General features: G+C 41.3%; 1 protein-coding gene and 1 non-coding gene across 8 annotated transcripts in view; both read left to right on the top strand.

The window, feature by feature from the left end:
* ANKS1B (ankyrin repeat and sterile alpha motif domain containing 1B) overlaps nucleotides 1-22,767 on the top strand; it is a 587,732-nt gene that overhangs the window by 111,187 nt on the left and 453,778 nt on the right. For 4 of the 7 annotated variants that reach the window (XM_029079026.2, XM_029079024.2, XM_029079025.2 and 1 more), the window contains exon 9: nucleotides 8,940-9,026. The exons of the other annotated variants lie outside the window; for them this stretch is intronic. In XM_029079026.2, coding sequence (XP_028934859.1) covers nucleotides 8,940-9,026 — 87 coding nt within the window. The remainder of the gene's footprint in view (nucleotides 1-8,939; nucleotides 9,027-22,767) is intronic. 7 annotated transcript variants of the gene reach the window in all.
* LOC114816852 lies at nucleotides 18,756-18,893 on the top strand. Its single transcript, XR_003764656.1, has one exon. It is a non-coding gene; the product is annotated as a small nucleolar RNA SNORA7 (small nucleolar RNA).

Below are 22,767 nucleotides of genomic sequence, written 5' to 3'. Positions count from 1 at the left end.
CAAATTTCTTGTATAGCTATAAATAAAATAATCCCAATGGCAATGAAGAAAGGAGCTATATTTATAGGTCAATCATGTTTAACAGAATCACATTTTGTTTAGAAATGGTATTTTATTTTCAAAAAGACCCCTTTTCGGGAGTCTGTTTTTGTTTATGCCTTCTTTCAGTTAAATCTTTAATATTTTTTTCCCAATAGAGGGCACTCTAATTCAGTGATTGTAAAAAACAAAATCAGCCATTTTATGTAAGGATTTTTGTTTTCAATTTAGAGTTTTGAAAATATTGGTTTAAGTTTACAATTCTGTTGAATTGAAATACAATTTCATTTCCTATTTAAATTAGTGTATATGAAGAATACATACAAGCATACTTCAGGTTTCAATCTAGTTAAAATATTTCCATTTAAAAGTCTGATTTATTTTGCAATATTTTAAAAGTTTTTTTTCAAAGGAATTTAGAAGATGGTAGTAGGATATCCTGTGGAAAAACGAAACCTAGTGTTGTCAGATACATTGGAAGTATGTTCCTTACCCTCTACCGAGGAAGGTAAATGAGATATCTGCAATGACAGGGCTGTACACAAGGTTTCCTCATACATGGACCAAATTTTTATTTCAGCTACTTTGCCACACATGGGATTAAAGAAAAATAACATGGCTTTCTAGTGGAAACATATTTATTTAGTCAGAGGAAAATTGTGAGGAAAAAGTTTGGCAGGGTAAAAGGAGGTATTGTATGTGAAGAAAACAATTCCTCATTCTGAAATGTGAAATCCGTCCTTTCTCATCACACCTGCAGATCGCTGGGATTCAAATATCAGGGTCTCAGGCTGACATCCAAATTCCTTTTTCTGGCTGACAGAGACTCCAGACTGAGAAGCCCCCAAGGCTGCTGTCTGAAAGGGATTGTGTGGGCTGGGAGTGTGCAGTTTTTCCCATGTAACTCTGCCAATGCTTCTTATTTTTTGTTTTCAGTTTCCTCTCTCTCAAAGACAAAAATTCTAATTGCGTTGCAGGTTTTTGTTGGGTGAGTTATTTGAATGTTTCAATTTATTAAAACTGAACACTCTGAAAACTTCCAGGCATTAACACAAAAATAGTAATAAAGCAAATAAAAAGAGCCCCCAATTCTTACCCCTAAATTCCCAAAGATTGGAAAAAAGACCCCTTTCCTTGGTCAGGGAAGATCAGGTGAAGCGAAAATAGCACCTCGATCCGAAGAACAAATATTTGTTGTACCAGGAATATTCTGGAAATCCAGAAATGCATACCACACACAGAACATATTCTGACTTAAGTTGAGCATCTTCTGGTATCTTCAAGTGGCTTTTGTCATTTCTGCAAAATGTGAGAGTTGATGGCTGTAGCATTTGGCTTTCAAGTCTGTATCGATCAATTAGTGGTATTTATTGAGTATCGAGCACTTACTGTGTGCACAGCACTGTATTTAGAGCTTGGGAGAGTACAATAAAGTAGAGTTGGTAGATAGGATCTCTTTCTTCAAGGATCTTAGCAGTCCAGCCTAGTTGAGACAGCACGGTCCTGGGTGTCAGACTGGGTTCTAATCCCGGCTCTGCCACTTGTCTACTGAGCAACCTTGGACAAGGCACTTAACTTCTCTGTGCCTCAGTTACATCATCTGTAAAATGGGGATTAAGACTATGAGCCCCATGTAGGTCAGGGATTGTGTCCAATCCGATTTGCTTGTATCCACCCCAGTGCTTAGGATAGTGCTTGGCACATAGTACGCACTTACAAATACCATTAAAAAAGCCCACAGTGTAATAATAATAAATAATAATGTTGGTATTTGTTAAGCGCTTACTATGTGCAGAGCACTGTTCTAAGCGCTGGGGTAGACACAGGGGAATCAGGTTGTCCCACGTGGGGCTCACAGTCTTAATCCCCATTTTACAGATGAGGGAACTGAGGCACAGAGAAGTTAAGTGACTTGCCCACAGTCACACAGCTGACAAGTGGCAGAGCTGGGATTCGAACTCATGAGCCCTGACTCCAAAGCCCATGCTCTTTCCACTGCGCCACGCTGCTTCAGTGTAGTGGATGAGACCAACATTAGAAAGTAGAATTAATATTTAGCAGCTACTGTGGGCAAATGCTGTAAGAAGCACTGGCAGAAAACACATGGGTAAAAATTAGACATGGCTCCTGTCTCTCCAGAGCTCATATTCAAAGAATAAGCACGGAAGGTGTGTGTGATGCACATAAGGGAGGATGAAACAATAAAATTATGAAAATAGTGTTAAAGACAAGGTCACGTGTAAAAACAAAAAGAAAAAGGAAAAAAGTTGGGTACTGTGGATAGCGAGCAGAGTTTCCAGCTCCTCGTGGCTTGTCAGTCATACCCATGGCTGCGGTCACAGCTACGGTGTTCCTTAGTGTCCTTGGTTGTGTGGAGGTCGGGTACTGCTGCTGCTTCTGTCCTTCCCGCCGTACTGGTGCCAGATTGGGTAGGAGCTAGGCCTCAGGCTGACAGAGGGGAGGCCAGTACGTGCAGCTATTAGCAAAGCAGCTTGGTGATCCTGTGGCTTGGGAGTCTGAGGACATCTGCTGATGCTGCTTATGTCCTTTCTGCCATGCTAGCGTGAGGCTCTGATGATTGTAGCAGTTGTTAATGGCTTAAAGGGAAGCGTGGGACAAGGACAGGATTAGGAGTCAGGAGGCTTGGGTTCTAATTCTTGATCCAATACTTGCCCGCTCGTGTGTCCTTGGGTTTAACCTCTTTAATCTTCCTGCGCCTGAGTTTCCTCATCTGTAAAGTGGAGATAAAGTAAGTTTTCTCCCCCCCCACTTAGTCTGTGAGCCCTGTGTGAGGCAAACTGGTTTCTGATTATCTCGTATTTACTCCAGAGCTTTGCACAGTGCCTGGCAAATAATAAAGACTTCATAAATACCATTATTGTCATTATTAATAAGAAGTCATGGTAGAAATGCTATTTACTGAGTGCCTACTGAGTGCAGTGCATCATATTAAGTAAGCTTTTTGGAGAGGGAACAGGAACACATTATATGTTCCCTGTCCTCACAGTGCTTTTGTTGTAATGTGGGGGGAAAATAGAGGAAGATATGGAAATACCCAAAATGCATATACCCACCATTCCTCATGGGAAGTGAAAATATATAATTTGAACTCTATAGACTTAGAGGAGTGGTGCCCCAGGAAAGAAGGGAGCCCTTTTTTAGGATCGAAGACTAATCTCACTGGCATTTCCTGCTCTGCCTTCAGGAAGGAGTTTTTCTCAAAAGAATAAGCGGATAATCCCTGGGGCCCAGTAGCACCTCCCCACTGCCTATATATGAGTTGCTATGGCAGCAAGCCCCTCCTCCCCCCCCCCCCCCCCGCTTCCAACTTATTTATTTCTTTGGTAAAGGCGGAAATCTTACTGGGCATTATAGATGGAGTAGTTCACCGTTGAATAGCTGTCTATCCGGGCCCCAGATCCATTATGTACTTCCTTTTGGTATATAGAGATGGCTATCACCAAGGGTATTATAATAAGTTTTCTGCCACCAGCACTGTTGAAAAGGCAGCCTGCACACAAAGTTCCTGCTCAGTAAATGAATCTGAATGAATTAAAACCGTTGAGAAGCATTAGACGTTGTTATCCAACCTGAAGTTGGCAAAGCATAGCTATGTCAAGGCCATCTTCAGAAAACAGTTTCTCTAATAGGCTCAGAGCAATTTGCCAACCTATATCAACTGAGAGAACGGGTTTGTGGGGAATGGTCCTCTAGGCTCTAAGCTTCCTATGGGTCGGGATTGTGTTTTCCAACTCTACCGTACGTACTCTCCCAAGTGCTTAGCATAGTGCTCAAGAAATACCACTGATTGATCTGAGAAGAGCAAATGACTGGCTTCAGTAGAGGTACGGGGTTTATCCTGAGTGTAACAACATTTTCCATCTAGATGACATTGTGTCACGTGTGTACACCTGCTCTCTTCGTACGGTGTGTCAGTGTATCATTCATGGGGACCGAATGAGGCGCCGAGTGCATTTTCTCCTGGGAACCATTATTGCGAGTCCATTTCTGGGGGGGTAAGAAGCAATCCTCTGGGAAGGAGTAAGGGGGGAAAAGTAGCCAAGTAGATCGGTCAAGCAATCCAAAATGAGAAAAATATGAAAATCCCCTAGTAAGATAGTAACAGATATTTGACGTTATCCTCTACCTCCTACCTGTCAATTTCTGGGAAAGCAGGAAGCCAGTCCACTTGCTTCAGGATCCCAGTGACAATCAGCCAATCTCAGACTCCGAGGACCTCATCATTTCCTCACAGCCTCCCTGGTTCTGTAGGAACTAGGCCCTGGATTTCCAGGGAATCAGAGATATCTCCATTGAGGCACTTTCCCTTCTCTCCATGAAATCTTTCGACTGTGGATTTTCAACAGTGGCAGATTTGCAGCTGCACTTAGAAAAATCCGAATGAATGAGTTCATTTACCTGGATGAGCTTCAGGTTCACACAGCTTGTGACATTTAACATGCCTCTCAAAGGAAATGCATGAAACGACTTGTTTTCCCCTTCTCTCTGCTTTGTTAGAAATATCTATGTCTCAGCATGGTTGGAGTAGATTGGATTTAGTGAATAGTTCCGAAATGGAAGCTGAAAGAATGGCTTTGGATGGAAAAGTCAACAATTCCAAGAAACTACTTGGGACCAGTAGGGGGTTCAAGTCATGGAAGCCAAATTTAAACTGAGATCAAATGCAATCAGTTACAAATTCCTCTGACAGGCATTGCTTATAAATACTGGGAGTAAAAGCAGCATTTATAAACCCAGGAAACAGGAACCACGTCCCTGTTAACTTGAGAGTCAGGTAGCTGGCGTCTGCACCTAGCAATACGCTCATGGGAATGATTTCATTGATATTTAGAGAAGCAGCATGGCCTAGTGGACGGAGCACAAATCTGGGAGTCAGATGTGCCCAGGTTCCAATTCCGGCTCTGCCACTTGTCTGATGTGTGACCTTGGGCAAGTCAAGAGATTGTCCAACCCGATTAGCTTGAATCTTCCCCACACTTAGCACAGTGCCTGGCACACAGTAAGCGCTTAACAAATACCATTAAAATATTTAAACTTTTATTTGTATAGGGATATGGAACCTTTCAGTAACTGCATCTCTTTTCCACCATAAGAATGGTGGAATACATAAGAATGCATCTCTTATGTAGTCGATGCATGTTCTGACAACATACTAAGAAGGCTTTTCCATGGTAATTTTTCCTTTATAAAGTAACCTTCCTAAGGTTATTACTGAAAGAAGCTGTAACCCGCCAAATTTCTTAACTTTCTGGGAATGTGTGACTGTTGCATCTGACTTTCTGAGTCTTTTGTTGGTGAGACGGGAAAGTAGTGAAAGTTTACGTTGCCAGGCTTGTATCAGGTATGGTCGTTGGACTCGGCTAACTGAAACCAGATTTGGAAAGAGCAGTTCTGGTCATTTCTATTTCTTTGAAAGACCAGAGCATCAGTGCTACAGAACCAGGAAGCTTTGAGCAAGTGTGAAGGCCTCAGTCAGAGATTGTGGAGTGGTCCCTGGAATCCTGAGGCAAATGGAATTGCTTGCTAATTTCTCAGAGCCTGTTGGATAGGAAGGAACAGTTGAGACAGACTGTATTGTCTTACCAAGGAGTCTGGAAGTTGGTTTTTAGAAACTGCAGTCTGGATTTGGGGAGGACACAGGAATGTTACTCTCTCCCCAGAGGGGAGTGTTTTGTGTCTCCAAGATAGTTTTATTGCTTGTCTCTGTGAGCCAAAGTGAGCAAATTATCAGCATATTTGTGGAGAGGATTTTGCGGCAGTCTAACCTTGAGGAGCAGCATAGCCGAGTGGAAAGAACACAGACCTGGGAGTCAGAGGATGTAGGTTATAATCCCGGCTCCACCACGTGTCTGTTGTTTAACCTTGGGTAAGTCACTTCACTTCTCTGCACCTCAGTTACCTCATCTATAAAATGGGGATTAACACTGTGAGCCTACTGTGGGAAAGGGACAGTGTCTGATTGGATTACCTTGTATCTAACCCAGTACTTAATGCGTGGCACATATTAAGCACTTAACATATACTACCACTATATTATTATTATTACCTTTCAATGTTTGTTGTGGGCTAAGGTTAGGATATTGTGAATGAGTGCCATGGCTGTGGCAGAGAGCATAAAAATGTGAGTAATATCTCTTGCCTATCATTTACCCACTTGGCTGTACTGTACTCTCCCAAGTGCTTCGTACCGTAAATATCACTTAATACTCAGTAAATATCACTGATTGATTGAGCTATGCCAATTCCTCAGGTTTAAAAGATGAGGTTTTCTAAAGAAGGATTGTACCCGTGTGTGTGTGTGGATGTGACTAAAAAGAACAATGTGTGACTGGCAGTTACTTGCACCCTGTGCACAAATAATGGTCATCCTTTGCTGTCCTGTCAGATATGCCACTTAAAGTATCTGAAGGTATTTTTAGTTTTTCTGTCTCTCACTTTTACAGTCTCTTTGTACTGTCCCAAGTGCTTAGTACAGTGCTCTGTACACAGGAAGCACTCAAGAAATACTATGGATTGATTGATTTGTGAACTGGTTGCCGAGTTCAGGCTAGTCAATCTGCTTCCACTCTTTCCCAACTGTGTCAAGCTATGCTCTATTTTTTGAAGTTGAACGTACTGCTTTAAAAGCATTTCTTGCTTACCTTTCCCTTCGACTTCATCTCCTCATGCAACTGTGGTTTGGGTTCCCTGCTGCCATTTAGTCTCCTCAAGGACCTAAAATTGCATTGCAGTGTGTGATAAACATTTAGATGGTGATAAATTAACATCATCTTTGCATTCCAGGATTATGTCCTTTAATGGTCCTCTCTTGCAGTTTACTATTTGCCCCCTTGGGGATGAGGAATCTGTTAACTTTGTTATTCTGTACTCCACACCAAGTAGACACTCAGTAAATGCTACTACTAGGTATAGTTATTAAGTGATGTTGAGAAAACCACTTAAGTCTGATGTGAAGTCTGTGGCCCGACCAGAATTCAGAGCTATTTTCAAGGCTGAACACTACAGTTGCTCTGTAGACATTGTTTCCTTTGAAACTTGCTGTCTATCACTCCCACACACTAACAGATGACAAAAGATGTGACTATTGTTCTAGATTTGATTCTCTATTTCTGCTCATGCATCACTGTACAGAGTGCTGCCTAGGGAACAGAATCATTTGTCTGCATTATTGATGGAAATTTAGGGTTTAGGATTACTGGGTACAGGTGGATAGAACCTAATCTTGGTCATTTAGTTATTGTTGGTCCATAGAGCTTTCCTAATTCTCTCAAGTAGCTCATAGTCATCTGCTTGTCTTCTACCTCTGTGTATGCGCATACGCGTTACAGTGCCCAATCATTAGGAGAGAGTAGAAACTACTTTCAATGATGTGATAGCCTAAAAAGTTGGGAGATTTTAATAGTTATCAGAACCTTCCTAGCCTTTGTATCTGGGTGGTATTGGGCCCACTTTACATTTACCAGAAAGAGTTCTTGTCTTGTGAGTTTTCCGATCGTTTCTTTACTGAAACCACTTCCTATCACTTGAAGTTTTACCATTTGTGTCTAAAAGATGATGGTGGATATTTATTTCCAATTATCTCCCCATTAGACATTTTAAAGCTGGAGGAGCCCTGGTAATTATTTTCAAGTCAATTATTTCTCTTAATTGTCCATGAATAATAAATTGACTTAATATAGCTTCTGGTCATCATTATGTAACCTTCTGATGCATAATATCATTTCATTCACAGTCTTACAGAGATGTAGAAGCAGAATTGTCTCATTAGGATTGGTAACATGGTGGAGACATCAATTCTGAAGTAGAATATGTTTTCCATTTAAATTTTGTCAAGGGTCCTTGTTTCCCTCTCTGGGGATGTAACACTGGTCTGCTTCAGTTATGTAAATATCCTTTCTGCCAGCTCTGAGTTTAGTTTTCACCTGCCACACTGTAAACCTCCCCCCCCCCCAAAAAAAAACCTAGGCTAGTAATGGCAGACTCTTCCTGTACAACTATGCTTTATTTTTTTTCCCCATTTTCTGAGTTAATTGAAGTGTTTTTTGGAATAATTTGCCTTGATAATTCAAGTTATCTTTGACACCACTTCCCGTTAATTAAATTAATCTCTGCCACTTCTCAGCTTTTCTTCATCATTTGACATAATATATCAGTTTACTCATTCTATTTCAAAATACAAGTATGTGCATCCAAACAGCTCTTTTGATAAGAAAGGCTTGGATAAAATCGTATTGCCTAATGGCAAAGGAAGTTAGCACAAAATCTCAATTTTAAAGTGATACATTAGTAGAGAATACACTATTTCAGTATCCAGGAATATTATTTTTCACCCCGAAGAATAAATTCATTGTAAAAGAGGAGTAAGTCTAAGAAAATTATTTTAAGAAAATATGTCAGTTCCTATGTTTTAAGGCAATTTAGGGCAAAAATAAGGACTGTGTGTGTGGGGAGAGAGTTATCATTTTCCTCTCTTTATGTTGCTTTTCATTTTCATTATTTCAGTATGTCTTTATCTGTCCATCAGCAATTCCCTTCTTCTCCCACCTAGTCTTAGACTGTGAATCCTCTTTGGGCCAGGGCTTATGTCTAATTAATTGTCATCCTTGTATTTTTTTCCCTCAGTATCCAGCTCAGGGTTCTGCACACAGTAAAATCAATAAATACTTTTGGGATAAATGAATAAATGATTGCCAGATTTCAAAGACGGTCATATTAATATAGGGTCATATTCTTAGATAGATGAGTCTACATGAATAAGCCACTGACAACCTTACTGAGCTGTGAAACTAATCTCTGTCAGAGGGAAGTGTCCAATGGGGATCTTTCTTATGTTTTGCTGGTTTTCTCTCTGAAACCTTTTTCACTCATTCATCCTTTAGGATAATGTTTCTGCTAACCAGAATAAAACAAGTATCAGTAGCAACATAATTTACCGAGTGCATAGTGAAGACAGAACACTGAACTGGGTGAGTGGAGATTGTACAAAATAACAATTACCATCATTCTTCTCCTTGAGGAGTTTGCAATTGAATGAGGAGGACAGCAGACACATGGACAAATATTCCATAGTTAAGAGTGGAGAAGAGTGGAAGGCTTATTACTAAGGTTGTTAAAATTGTAAGCATCGGGTCATTCAGGGAGAGTGTTAAAGATTATCGGATTCAGTCAGTCACCAGGAGATCATTATTAGGGAAGGGAGGCCAAATGCTTCAGGGCTTAAAGTCTGTTGAAGATTATTCTCCCGGACCTTGTCAGTCAGCCAGTGAAAAATATCTACTAGGTGCAGAGCACTGTGATAGCCACTTGGAAGAGTACAATAACAGTAGAAAAGGCCATCTTATTTACAGCCTCCTTAGCAGTGAATTTACTCAAGTAATTTTTTCGACCACCCTAATTGTACATTTTTTGTGTTTGCCTGTCCCCCTAGAGCATAAACTCGCTGTGGGCAGGTACTTCATTATTCCTAAAATTATTCTGAACTTCCCAAGCACCTAACACAATGCGCCATACCTTCAACATGACTGCTACTATTACTAATGTACGTCCTCAAGGGGTTTACAATCTAAGAGAGGAGGAGTTAGACACCATACTATTTACAGTTAGGATAAAAATAATGGAAAGGTAGAGCTAGATGGATAAATGGTTATATAGTTATAGTATTAATTAAAGGATTTACAGTGTGCAGAACACTGTACTGAGTGCTGGGAGGGAACATGTCTACCTACTCTGTTGTTGTAGTCTCCCAAGCACATAGTACAATGCTTTACATGCAGTAGGCACACAAGAAGTAATTGATTGGGAAAGAGAACACAGGTGGGACTTAGATATAGTCCCTTCTGACTCTAGTAGTGGAAAAGACCCCCAAATTTAGATGGAATAGAATTCTTTTGATTAAACATAAGTGGATTAAACATAAATATTCAGTTACTTTGATTCGCACCATAATGCATCTTTTTGATTCCTTGCCATCTCTCTACTCATTCTTTTATTTCTATCCTTTTCCTTTGTGAAGTATTGAACTTTGCATGGTTGCATGTTTCTATGAAGGACCATGTAATAAAAGCACTAGAATTAAGGTAGATTTCTAAAAAAGACTCCATATAGAATTTTTAGATGTGGGTGACTTGAAAATTGCATTTGAGTAGAGAAATACCTTTTTGGACCACTCCCTGATTATTTTTGCAAGGTGTATGGAATTTTTTATTTTACACTTAATCCCTTTTTCTCTCTCCTGTCTTTTGCCTGAGGCTTTCTGAGGGCAGGGATCCGGTCTTCTATAGTATACTCTCTTCAAAGCACTTAATAATAATAATAAAATAATAATGGTACTTCTAAAGCTCTTACTACATGCCAAACACCATTCTATGCCTTGGGGTAGGTACAAGTTAATCAGGTTGGACACAGTCCCTGTCCCAAATGGAGCTCACACTCTTAATCTCCACTTAATAGTTGAGGTCACAGAGGCCCAGAGAAGTTGTGACTTGCCCAAGGTCATACAGCAGACATGTGTGAAGCCGGGTTAAAACCCAGGTCCTTCTGACTCCCAGGCCCATGCTCTATCCACTAAGCCACACACAACTTTTGCAGTAGTGACAATATTTATGGAGCCCCTACTTGGTGCAATGTACTGTACTAAACCCCTAGGAAGTACAAATCAAAATAGTGCCAGGTTTCCTGCCTCCAAGGAACTTAGACATTCAGTAAATATTATTGGATGATTCACTGTTTGAGCAGGAGTGCAGCTTGTGATTTTCAGCAAATATAGATGTAGGTCATGACTCCCTGAATAATCTTGCTTCCCATTATTGAATCTTGAGAACAGATTTCATTAGTCCCATTTTTTAGCGAGACAATCTGAGGGACTAAAGGTGGTGACTGTCTGTAGCACGACTGTGAAGGAGCCAAGAAATGATTTCAGGTCTCTACTATCCATAAAATTCCTTTAGCCACTAAAGCAGAGGCATTGTGAGGGAATTATGTGTCGTCTTATGTTTGGGAAGTCTGATAGGAATCGGTGCATCTGTTAAGCTAAGGGGAAAAAATGCCCCTTTTCCCTTTCACACACTTTTTTTCTCCTCTTAGGTTTTTTTTCTTTTCATTCTCTCTCTCCAAGCCCATCTGGAAACTGTAGGCAGTGTCTGCCTGACTCATTTTGAGTGGATTCTGCATCCAAAGGAAGACTGGTCCATCTGAGCTGGCCCAACAGTGAACCTAAGCCAGGCCGTTGTAAGACTCTGGGACTTGTTTCTTGGGACAGTGTTGGCAGTGCCCAAGCAGGGGCTGGTCATAGTTGTAGTCCAAGCAGCCCAGTGGCCACTGTCCCGGCAGCGGCGGTCCCACCCATATGATAGGCCTGGGATACTGCAGTCTCTGCAGTGGCTCTTCCATGTATCGTCCCCGTTGGAGGAGAGTCACAAATAGCCCCCCATGTTTGACCTTTTCTCTGGAGCAGCGTGCCAACTCACGAACAAGGTCTTCAGGTCTGAAAAGTGAGATCGCTTTTCTCTGTGTCTGTGTGAATGTCCTTTCTCGGTCTCTGGAGGAGAAACCAAACCCAGCTCAACCTGGGCCATAGTTCAGAGAGTCAGCCCAGCCCAGACCAGAGTAGCCCAGCTTAGATTGGGATTAGACTGTAAACCCGTCAAAGGGCAGGGACTGTCTCTATCTGTTACCGATTTGTACATTCCAAGCGCTTAGTACAGTGCTCTGCACATAGTAAGCGCTCAATAAATACTATTGAATGAATATATTTATGATTCCTTCTTGGAGCTGCATTCAGTACAGGATGGGAATTCTTTATGCTTCCAGGCATAAAGTAACTATTAACCTGCCCATGTTGAATGTGCCCCATTGACCTGGTGAAGAGTGGAAAACTGCAGGCATCTTTCCTGGAACACAACAGGTATTGATTATCAATGGAGGAAACAAAACCAATAATGGACTGCTTCAGTATGTCAATTTTTAGTTTCCCAGTCATTTAGCATTTAGAAACACACAGATAAAATGGAAGCTTGGATCTGAAAAGCAGATTTGGCATGTCTCTAATAGAGAGGATTAATCACAGAATGGTCACAGAAAAGAAAATAATTGCTTCGGAGAAGTAAGCCACTCGTGAATGCTAGAAAAATTCTCAACTAAAATTTAATGGGATGTCATTGATTTTTTTTTCCTGGATGTTATAGAAGGGCATCCAAAGTGATCTCGTGGAGTGGAAATGAGAATAGAAAATAAGTCATGAATGTCAGTAATTGGTTTTCGCATCAGCAAGGCAATCATTATTCCCATTCTATGCTCTTTTAAAATTGATATCACTTTTCCCTCAGCTTGTTTTTTTAGAGTTTGTGTTTTTGCTTAGTTGATGCAGAATCACAGGAAACCCAACAGAAGCATCCATTAACATTTGCTTTCTGTGCATTCATTTATTAATTAAAATTACCCTGGGCACAGTTGGAGTGTATCTTCTCTTAAAAGCATTAGACCTCTAAGAGAGATAATTTGAAGTTGCATTCCAAAAATGTATTATTTAAATAGAAGTTCCTGATAAAGTCGTTACAACATTGCCATTTCACTTAGAGCTGGCCAATGCATACTAATGTAGACATTGTGTTTGTAAATTTTAAGCTAATGAAATCTGTCTTTAAATGAACACAATGCAGGTATTAAAAAAATGAGGGAAATAATTCAAGAAACAGTCATCAAATGAAAGAAGTGAAATCTAATTCCCAAATCTGAAAAGAGGTATCCAGTCAATAGTCAACACCTTTGTGAAGTCTCTTCTGTGATTAACTGTAAAAAGAAAGTATCCACTTTCAGCCTGAAAGTGGTTAAGGAAAAGGTAACTTTCATTGTCTTTGGGGATTGCTTATGTTGCCATATTAACGAAATAGCGTGGCCTAGTGGAAAGAGTGCCAATTTTCATGACCGCAAAGTTATGTTATCAATCAGTTAAGCGTTTACTGTGTGCAGAGCACTGTGCTTGGGAGAGTACAGGGAAAAGACAATTAATTTTTCTGTCTCTCTCATAGATGTGATGTGTTTAGCCCATTTTCAATTCTTAAAATTAATTTTTGTTTTAATTTCCATCGGATTTTGGGGAGAAGGAAAGTGAAGTGAACGGAAGAAGCTTGGCTCAGATCACTGTGAGGTGGAAGAAGTGGTGGACAAAGGGATTATAGGAAGGGAGAGAGAAGGAAGCAAGAAGCTGACAAAGGGTCACTGATGCCATTTTCCATCAAGCTAAAGTTCTGTGCTGTCCTGATGGTGACATCTGTATGAAACAAATCAAGGCAACATAAAATCATTTGTTATGTCAAAACCTAAATAACTTTTCTTGGCTTAACCAAAGTGACAGCAAAATTTCAACCAGAGAAATGTTTAGAGTTGTCAGCAGCTTGGTATTTCTGAACTGTCAACAGCCCATGTTCTGAACTGAAAGGGTTTTCGGATTATATTGCAGATAGAATCAATCATTTTCTAGTTGCAGCTGGTCATTTCCATGGCAACAGAGCCAGTCATGTGGCTGGCGACATGTTAGTTCTTCAGGTCAGAGACTTGGCCAGATTTGCTCAGTCAGATCTCTGAGGTGCTATTGGAGCTGCAGTCAACAGCTTCAAAAATTGGACTACAATCCCTCTTGGCTGGTAAAAGCCACTTTGATGAAATGAATCTGTTGCTGTGAAAGAACTGAAAAGAAGGAAAGATTTTTTTCCCAGTTTCTGTGTTGATAGAATCTCAGTGTCTGCAGTCAAAGACTGGGTTATGTGGGTTTTGTCTTGCTTGGATAATTGCTTCTGGAGAGTAGAAAATATATATATATATAAAAAAAAGACCATTCTAATTCAAGGACAGTAGCAAGAACACTGAAGTTAAGTTGCCGTTCACAATGTATCTACTCCTTATCTCTGCATATCAAAGACGTTTTAATGCAATAATAGCTTCTGTCCATTACGCTCTCTTTAAAATCACAAAATTGACTGTGCCTTATTTTTACAGCCACTTTGGGTCTTAGTTTAACTTATATTTTAGACTTAACTTAGGTTAACTTAGATTTTAGAGTTAACTTAGTTTAACTTAGATTTTAAAGTTTAAACTTAGATTTTAAGTCAGTTCGGTAGATAGAATACTAGTGTCACAATCACGTTTGTGCTCAATTGGGGATATTTTATTTCCCTTGAATAATTGCAAGTTTACTTCTAGTTATTCTTCCATGTTTGGCTTGAAAGAATTATTTTTAGTGCTAGTTTACAGTTCTGTTAGTGGAAGACTTACATTGGCATTTCTGACGTAACACTAATTTGTATGGCTTATTCTGCCATAATAAAGTTGACATTTGAAAGCTTTTTCTTATATTGAACTCACACTTTCTTGTTTCCGTATTGGACTCCATTGATGTTTCAATCTTTTTCCCCCAGAATTGTTAATATTCTCTACCATCACTACTGTTTTAGCATAATGCCAGAATTACACGACACCACTTTCTGTTGATTATATTGCATTTATGATTTCCAGAAATGCAGGATCAACACAGGTCTAGGCAGAGATTCCAAAAAAGGGTATGGGATTTTTTCAAAGGCATAATTTAGAGGACAATTAGAACTTCAAACTTTCTTTCTAAGATGTTGTGCAATTCCAAGAATTTCAGCCTGGGACCAACTAAATATGCCACACTATTTTTTTTTTCCTTTTTGCTGGTAGTCTCCATGGAAAATTTTCCCCAAATATATCTGTTAGAGACAGGGTCAGTGTTTGCAGCATTATTGCTTTACTTAATCATTTTTATGACTAGTGACACATACTTCACCCACTGTCACATTCTCAGAGGGGTGGAGAATTACTGAAGAATAAAGTCACATCACAACTTTTAAGTTCTTGAATCCAATCTATGCACTGCAGCCCACTTCCAGTGAGGCAAAAATTTGTTCTATTAGTCCTGTCTTTTCCCGTACAACTCACATAAAGGGCAAAATTGGGTTTTAAATTGCTTACTCCCTTATAAGAAATGTTGCTCAGGCTCCAACAAGAGGGAAATGTAATTATCTAAGAGTTAGACTTCTTGGCAGACTTTAGAAATACCCAAGGACCAATTAAGGCAGAGGCTTTCGGGATGGTGGCCTGGGGCTAAGGAGAGGCCTACCAGATGTTGGGGGGATGCTCTAGCGAGGGGCTGGGAGTGGAGGAGAAGTCAGGTGAGCAAGGGCTCGGGGAAGTAGAGGCAGTGGGAAGGAAAGGGGGTATCACCATTGTGGGCCCAGCCCACAAGTTCGGCTGCTGTCATCGAGCCAAATTGGAAAGACCACAGGCCTGGGAATCAGAGGACCTGGATTCTAATCTGGATCTGCCACTTGCCTGCTGTGTGACCTTGGTCAAGTCACTTAACTTCTCTGTCTTATTTATTGAGCGCTTACTATGTGCAGAGCACTGTACTAAGTGCTAGGGAGAGTACAATATGTGAGGTGGTAGAGACGTTCACTGCCCACAGTTTCCACATGGGTAAAGTGGGGACTAAATACCTTTTTTCCCTCCTGCTTAAACTGTGAGCCTCTTGTTGGACAGGGGCTGTGTCTTGTATCAATTCCTGCGCTTAGAAGTGAGTTTGACAGATACTAAATATTTAAAAAATGTCAGTCGATTAAGTTAAGTGGAGGAGCTCAGGCCAACAAAAATCTTTAGTGGCGTGAGGATTAAGGCAGACACTTGAAGTGGTGGCTAATGACCTGCTTTCTCCATTAGGGTGGCCTCTTGCAGCCTTCTGTAGTTACAGCTTGGAACACACTCTTTCTGGCTACCTGCCCTTCCATAGAGGTAGAAAAAGGTGACAGTGGACTCTAGAATTGATTTGATTGGAATTAAAGCTTTCTAAAAGGATCTCATCTATCTCTCTACAGATCTCTCACCCATATCCTGCCTCTGGCATAGTACGTCCTCGCTTTATCCTTCAGATGGTCACTCTCCCCATCTTCAGAGCTGCCTTAAAAGCATATTTCCAAGAGGCCTTCCCTGAAAAATCCCTCATTTCCTCTTCTTCTACCTCCTTCAGTGTTGCCCTTGTACTTGGAGTAAGGCATTGGACAGTACCTTAGATTAAACAGAGACAATCCTCACCCTCAAAGAGTTTACATTCTAGAGGGGACAGATCTCATAATATCACTCTATCTTTGTATGCCATTAGCTGTGCTCAACTCGGAGCTCTCCCTGTTCCACAGCTCCAACTGAAAAAAGTGCAAATGGAACAAATGGCAAAGTAGCATGGACTCAGCTGGTGATAAAGGGTCTTTCCATTGTTCCATCATTCCTTCTCCAACTCTAGTGGAAGATTATTTATATCTAGATGCCTTTTAGATTAAAAATCAGTTTGAAGTTTGTAGGTTTTACAGAAATTGCTTCCAGTCAAATAATGACCAAAATCCCTCCAACACAGGAGTAATAAAAAAAATTTATCCGGAAAATTTAGATATGAAACTTTTCATTCTTTGTCAGAGATTGTTTAAAGAAAGGCACTAAGCCACCTCCTGTCACAGCTCAAAACATTTTACATTTAAACTGCCTGACAACGTATCACTGAACTAAATCTGTCCAGTGTTGTTATTTGACACAATTTCCAGCATTGGAGATACCAATCGGTTTATTTTAAACTCAAACTGTAGAAGAAGTACATGATCATTAATGTATAGCTATATGGAAGCAATTTCCTTACTGACTTGAGTCAGATGTGTTTGGACATCTATTTTTATAGAGTCAAGGGAGCTCCAGTTCCTTTGGTAGTGGGAGCTACACAGTATTAATGCTAGTTGATGACTGTTAGTAGCAGAAGGGACATCTAGACTAGGCATGGGAAAGGTTTTTTTTTTGAAAGCAGATTCCTTGCTGTTATCAACAATTGTTTGGAAACCCCAGTACTATTGAAGCCTCTTTCTACTCTTCCTCTATTTTCTCCATACCCCTCTCCCTACAGTCTCCCCAAGGATCACAGCCTACACTGGAATTCAAAAATCAGTGGTATTTATTGAACACTTGCTGTACTCTCAACCCCACAGCACTTATGTATATGCATATCTTTAAATTATGTATTATAAATGATTTACATTATGTCTGTCTCGCCCACTAGACTGTAAGCTTGTGGGAGGGGAATATATATGTCTATCAACTGTTATATTGTGCTCTCCTTAAAGTGCTCTGCATATAGTAAGCAGTCAATAAATACCACTGATGGTGAGAGTGGGTCAAGGAGAAAGCTGGTAGAGAGGAATTGAAGGTAACAGTGGTAGCAGTCTGAGGAATTGGCAGAGGAGTGAGAGCAGAATGATGGGTTGAAAGCTGGAGGGTGCATTTGGCTTCAGAGAAGGCTTTTTGACTCTAGGAGAAGCTGGAGCATTTTTTAAAGCAGAAGAAAAGTGCCTTTGCAAAGTGAGATATCGAAGCTGGAAATATAGGAGGGAAAAAGAGTGTGGGAGGCAGAAACTTTTGCTATAGTTTCATTTGTTCTCTCAAAATGAACCGTAGCTATTTTCTAAGGACTCTGTGTAAGTGGGTGCCTCAGTGCTTCGTATTTAGCATGAGTTAGAACTTTTCCAAATGCATTGAATATAACGAAGCAATTTTTCTTTATGTGTATCCTGAAGCAATAATTTACGCTCACTGTGCTTTAGATTGTCCTCTTCAGCTTACTGATCAACAGGTGCTCCTTTACTCTGGAATTGGCCATTTTCATCGTGCACCCCTCCTAGACCATCGATTTGGCCCAGACAAGGTTCTGCAGGTGCTGATGCCTGGCCGCTGGCCACGGTGTCAGCCCTCTGTGAAGGAGCCTCAGTTCCGAGTCAGGCCGCTCTCCAAGGCTCAGCACCACCTTCAGAAAAATCCACCAAACATTATCACTAGAATCGCAAATGCCCCCCACCACTATATCAAGTCAAGCAACTTAACCTGAAGGAGACTTAGATGAAATTGGAAATTGGAATTGGTTGAAAAGCGGGAAGCATTAAGGAGCCAAGCAAACGTATTTTAAAATAGTTGCCAAGGATGCATGCTTTTGTCAGCCTTATCTGATGGTTCCAGAATTATATCCCAACAGTCAAAGGTATTTGTTTTAACATGAAGGAGCCTTGAATTAATCATCAAAATCATCTTTTCTCTTGTTTTTCTAATCCTCTTAGCCCACTCCTTTAGACTGTTTTGGCCAGCAAAATAAAAAGTCCTTGAATCAGTCATGCAGGAGTTCCCTTACGCTAATGACTGTGAACTAGAAGCATATATGTGAGAGATGCTGATGAGTATTACGCTCTGCTTTTAAGAATCAGCTAAGTGCTATGGGTTGACAGTTAACCTGAAGAACTCTGAGTTTGCACCTGGCAAAGTGTGCACTTAGCCAAACCTGACAGAATTGAATATCATCACTGAATTCTGTTACTCAGGTTATCGGTGTTGTCAAACGCTTCCGGGATAGGGAAAAAGGTGGAAAGATGAATGAAGAGGGTTAGCATGTCCTTTGCAGGGTGACAGATGGAGGGTGATGCCAACCTGGCATCAAAATTCAGGCTAACTGAAGGTCTGTAAAGCAGTCATAGTGTCTAAGCCCTGGGGCTGAGGGAGTAGGATTGCAAATAGTTCCCTTGAGCAACCTCCATCAATGTCATCTACTTGTGATACTTCAAAGTCTGAAACAGATTCACACATAATGAGGTTCTAGAACAAAATCCTCCCTCTCAGGGTCGCACCTGGAGAGTTTCCAGTAATCTACCAGTCTCAGATACGGGAGGGAGAGTCAAGCAGAGGCATACCCATTCCATTCCTAGCTTGGGCAGTGGCTAGTGAGTGGAAGGCAATCTGGTGCATGTCAAAACTCAACCATGCTGGGCAGCAGCAGCATGGGAGAGAGTCGAGGGCGGAGTTTACTGCGCAGAAGGCGGCAATGCCACTTCCATATTTTTACCAGAAAAACTCTATGGATACACTACTGTAATGATTGCAGACAGAGAGCGGGGTGTTTTGGGAGAAATGTGTCTGTGGTGTCCCTGAGGGTCGGAAACGACTTGACGGCATAAGACAAGAGTAAAATTCACCAGCATCGGTGTAACACTGTTGACATTACACTGAAGCAGCGTGGCCAAGTGGAAAGAGCACAGTCCTGGGAGTCAGAGAACCTGAGTTCTCATCCTGGATCTTCCCCTTTCTCCTCCATGACCTTGAGCAAGTCTATTAATTCCTTGTTAAGTTTCCTCATCTCGAAAATGGGGCTACAATACCCGTTCTTCTCTAAATTCGACAGTGAGCCTGGTGAGGGACAGGAACCTTGTCCGACCTGATTACCTTGACCTTAGTACAGTGCCTGACATATGCCTGACTTATGGAGCACTTATTATATACAGCGCACTGTACTAAGCACATGGAGGAGTACAATACAACAGAGATGTTAGACTCACTCCCCGCCCACAAGGAGCATACAGCCCAGAGTATATGAGAAGAATGGATGGCAGCAAAGTACCTGAACTAGTGTTGTGCTGTGATCTGAAAAGGAGAAAAATTTACAGATTTAAAACTTTTTAAAGACAGTCAAGCCAAGCATGTCACGTTGTGGTTTAGCCGCACACCATAGCAGGACAGATTAGACTGGCATAAATCAAACAGTGGTATTTGAGGGCTCACCATGCAGAGCACTGTATTAAGTGCTTAAAGCAGTAGGAAATGGAGAGATTAAGACAGATGCTTTGGAAATTGCGACCCAAAGAGGAGGAAATAAAAAAAAGAATACTGTGGGTAACGGAGGGCAACAGCTCAGCATGGGGGAAACTTCGTACACGCCCTTTTTAAATAGTATTGTTGGTAACACACCAGTCTGGTCGCCTATCCTAATGCTACTAGAGATCTCACCCTGAGCTGTGTAGTCAGTCCATCAGCTCTTTGGGTATATATTTTGAACCATTTCCTACCCTTCCCCGAGCAAGGACCTCATGGTTTGTTTACGCTGGGTCCATCCAAAGGAGCCACCCAAGGGTTGTGCCAAAAGGTTAGTAACTCAAGAGCATATTCTCTTGCCATTTTCAGCCCCTACAGTGAACAACTTTGCACACCTTTTTGTGTGAATAAGAATCTTAACTTTATTAATTTTGCAATATGAGGGGGCGACCCTAAATGTTATTTGTTGAGAATGTGTATGGGCCCTATTTTAGATCCCTGTGCAGTGGAGCAAAAATAGGAACAGTATTTTGTCAAGGTTGGAAACAAGTGACTAAAGATAGGCTCCTGGGATGTGTTCTTCAACACGGTCACTGACTCTAGATGCCAGTGTTGCTCTTGTTTGGACTCTTGATTGTTCTTTTGAGGCTCACTGAAATTACTCTGGCTCCTAACGATTTTGCCACCGAGGCAAACTAGTCCCTTAAGCGGCAGCTGGAAAAAAGTTGGGATTGATGGATTCAGACTTCCGCATTCCCCTTTGACTTTTTACAGAAGTTTTGATAAGTGACAGTCTGTGTCGGTTGATTGCCCATTCAGCTTTTCATCAGGACAGTGATTCACAGCTGTATATGACATCTCCTTAGAAAGATTCTTCTCTAACCCCTCTTCCCCCGCCCAAATGCACTCTGTCGAGTCATAGTGATAAAGCCACGTAGCTAGAAAATAACTGTGCTTTTCGGCATCATACATCTGCTAGGAATGTGTTCTTTCAAGCAGAAACATATATGAGTTGGTAGGTGGCTTCAAAAAATGTGAGTGCTGCCTACCTCCTGATCCTATGCCCTTTCCCAGCTTCCTTAATTCTTGCTCCCTGCTGCACCTCTTCATGTGCAATAATGTGTGCCCTGTTAGCTTCCTCCTTCTGACACCCACACATCGCTTTCTCTTTCACAAGTGAGAGAAGGAAAATGATTTATTTTTTAGCTTGGAAAGTAGAGTTTTAAGGGATTCATATATTAGAATAGTGGTTAGATTTAGCTGCTGTTCAGTCTTTATGTGAAATTTCATTTAGCCAGACCCATTTTGTTTTGCCTCTGATTTGCTCTTTTTTCCCATGCCCCTAACACCAGTCTTTGCTCCGTAATCGCTTATGTCTCTTCTTTCTGTCCCTGAGGCAATTCTAGAGGGGAGAATGGCTGACCTGTCACAGATTGGTCCCTGCTGAGGGGCTGTTATGCCGACTTTTGAGAGTGATGCTATCTACCTATTGAAAATGTACTTTGAGAGGGTTCATGAATTAGGTGAGACTGCTGTGCTGCTTCTCAGGGAGGTGCATTCATCTCATTTGTGAACATCGCAAGCTGTAGGTTGTTGGCTGGGCAGGGGTTAGCACAACCCTCAGCAAGCCTAGTATCACCTGAGGAGAGGTCATGGAGGGGACACTATGGGTATGGCCTCATGACCTCTGCCTCTCTGGTTACTAGCTAAGCCAAGTAGGTTTGATAGGCATCCTGACTACCCAATTGGGACCCTCTATCCATTCGCGATGGAGGGAATAACATCCTCACTTTTCTTTGGAGAGAGAGGCCAGAGACAGGGATTTGGAGAAAACTCCCAGGCAGCTCTAATGAACCCTTCTCTGGCCTGGGAAATGTCACTTCACTGCTGAAGTCCTTGATCTCATCTGTCTCTCCACTAATGCCTTGCCCACGTCCTCCCTCTTGGCCTGGAGCTCCCTCCCCCTTCAGACCATGACAGACCACCACTCTCCCCACCTTCAACGCCTTATTAAATTCACATCTCCTCCTGGAGACCTTCCTTTACAAGCCCTCATTTCCCCTACTCCCTCTTCCTTCTGTGTCACCATTTCATTTGGATTTGTACCCTTGTACTTGATGTATACCCTTCCCTCTGTCCCACAGCATTTATGTACATATCCATAATTTATTTTAATGTCTAGCTCCTCCTCTAGACTGTAAACTCCTTGTGGGTAGGGAATATACCTGCCAACTCTATTGTATCGTACTCTCCCAAGTGCTTAGTACAGTGCTTTGCGTATAGTAATTGCTCAACAGATGCCACTGATGGATTGCTTCTATGAAGATCTGTTTTGGTATTGCTGAAATTTAATAAAATATTCAGGGTGGCTTAGAAAGAGCACAGGCTTTGGAGTCCGAGGACTTAGTTCCTTATCCTATGGTATTTATTAAGCACTTATTATGTGTCAGACACTGTACTAAGTACTGAGGTAATAATGATCATGGTATTTAAGTGCTTACTTATGTGCCAGGCACTGTATTAAGTGCTGGGGTAGATACAAGGTAATTGGGTTGGATGCAATCCCTGTCCAACATGGGGCTCAGAGTCGTAATCCCCATTTTATAGATGAGGGAACTGACGCACAGAGAAGTGAAGTGACTTGCCTGAGGTCACACAGCAGACAAGAGGAGGAGCAGGGATTAGAATTTGTATTCTTCTGATTCCCAGGCCCGTGCTCTTCCATAGGGAAGCAGCATGGCTTAGTGGGAAGAGTACGGGCTTGGGAGTCAGAGATCATGGGTTCTAATTCTGGCTCTGCCACTTGTCTGTTGTGTGCCCTTAATTTCTATGTGCCTCAGTTCCCTCATCTGTAAAGTGGGTATTAAGACTGTTATCCCCACAGGGGACAGCCTGATTAATTTATATCTACCCAGACACTTAGAACAGTGCTTGGCACATAGTAAGTGCTTAACAAAAACCGTAATTATTATTGTTGTTATCCATAAGATGATGCAGATACAAGCTTTTCAGATTGGACACAGTCTCTGTCTCCAC

The sequence above is a fragment of the Ornithorhynchus anatinus genome, chromosome 14, assembly GCF_004115215.2.
Source record: "Ornithorhynchus anatinus isolate Pmale09 chromosome 14, mOrnAna1.pri.v4, whole genome shotgun sequence".
Classification (NCBI taxonomy): Eukaryota; Metazoa; Chordata; class Mammalia; order Monotremata; family Ornithorhynchidae; genus Ornithorhynchus; species Ornithorhynchus anatinus.
The sequence above is the reverse complement of the archived record's forward strand: the minus strand, read 5'-3'. Positions and strand labels throughout refer to the sequence as shown.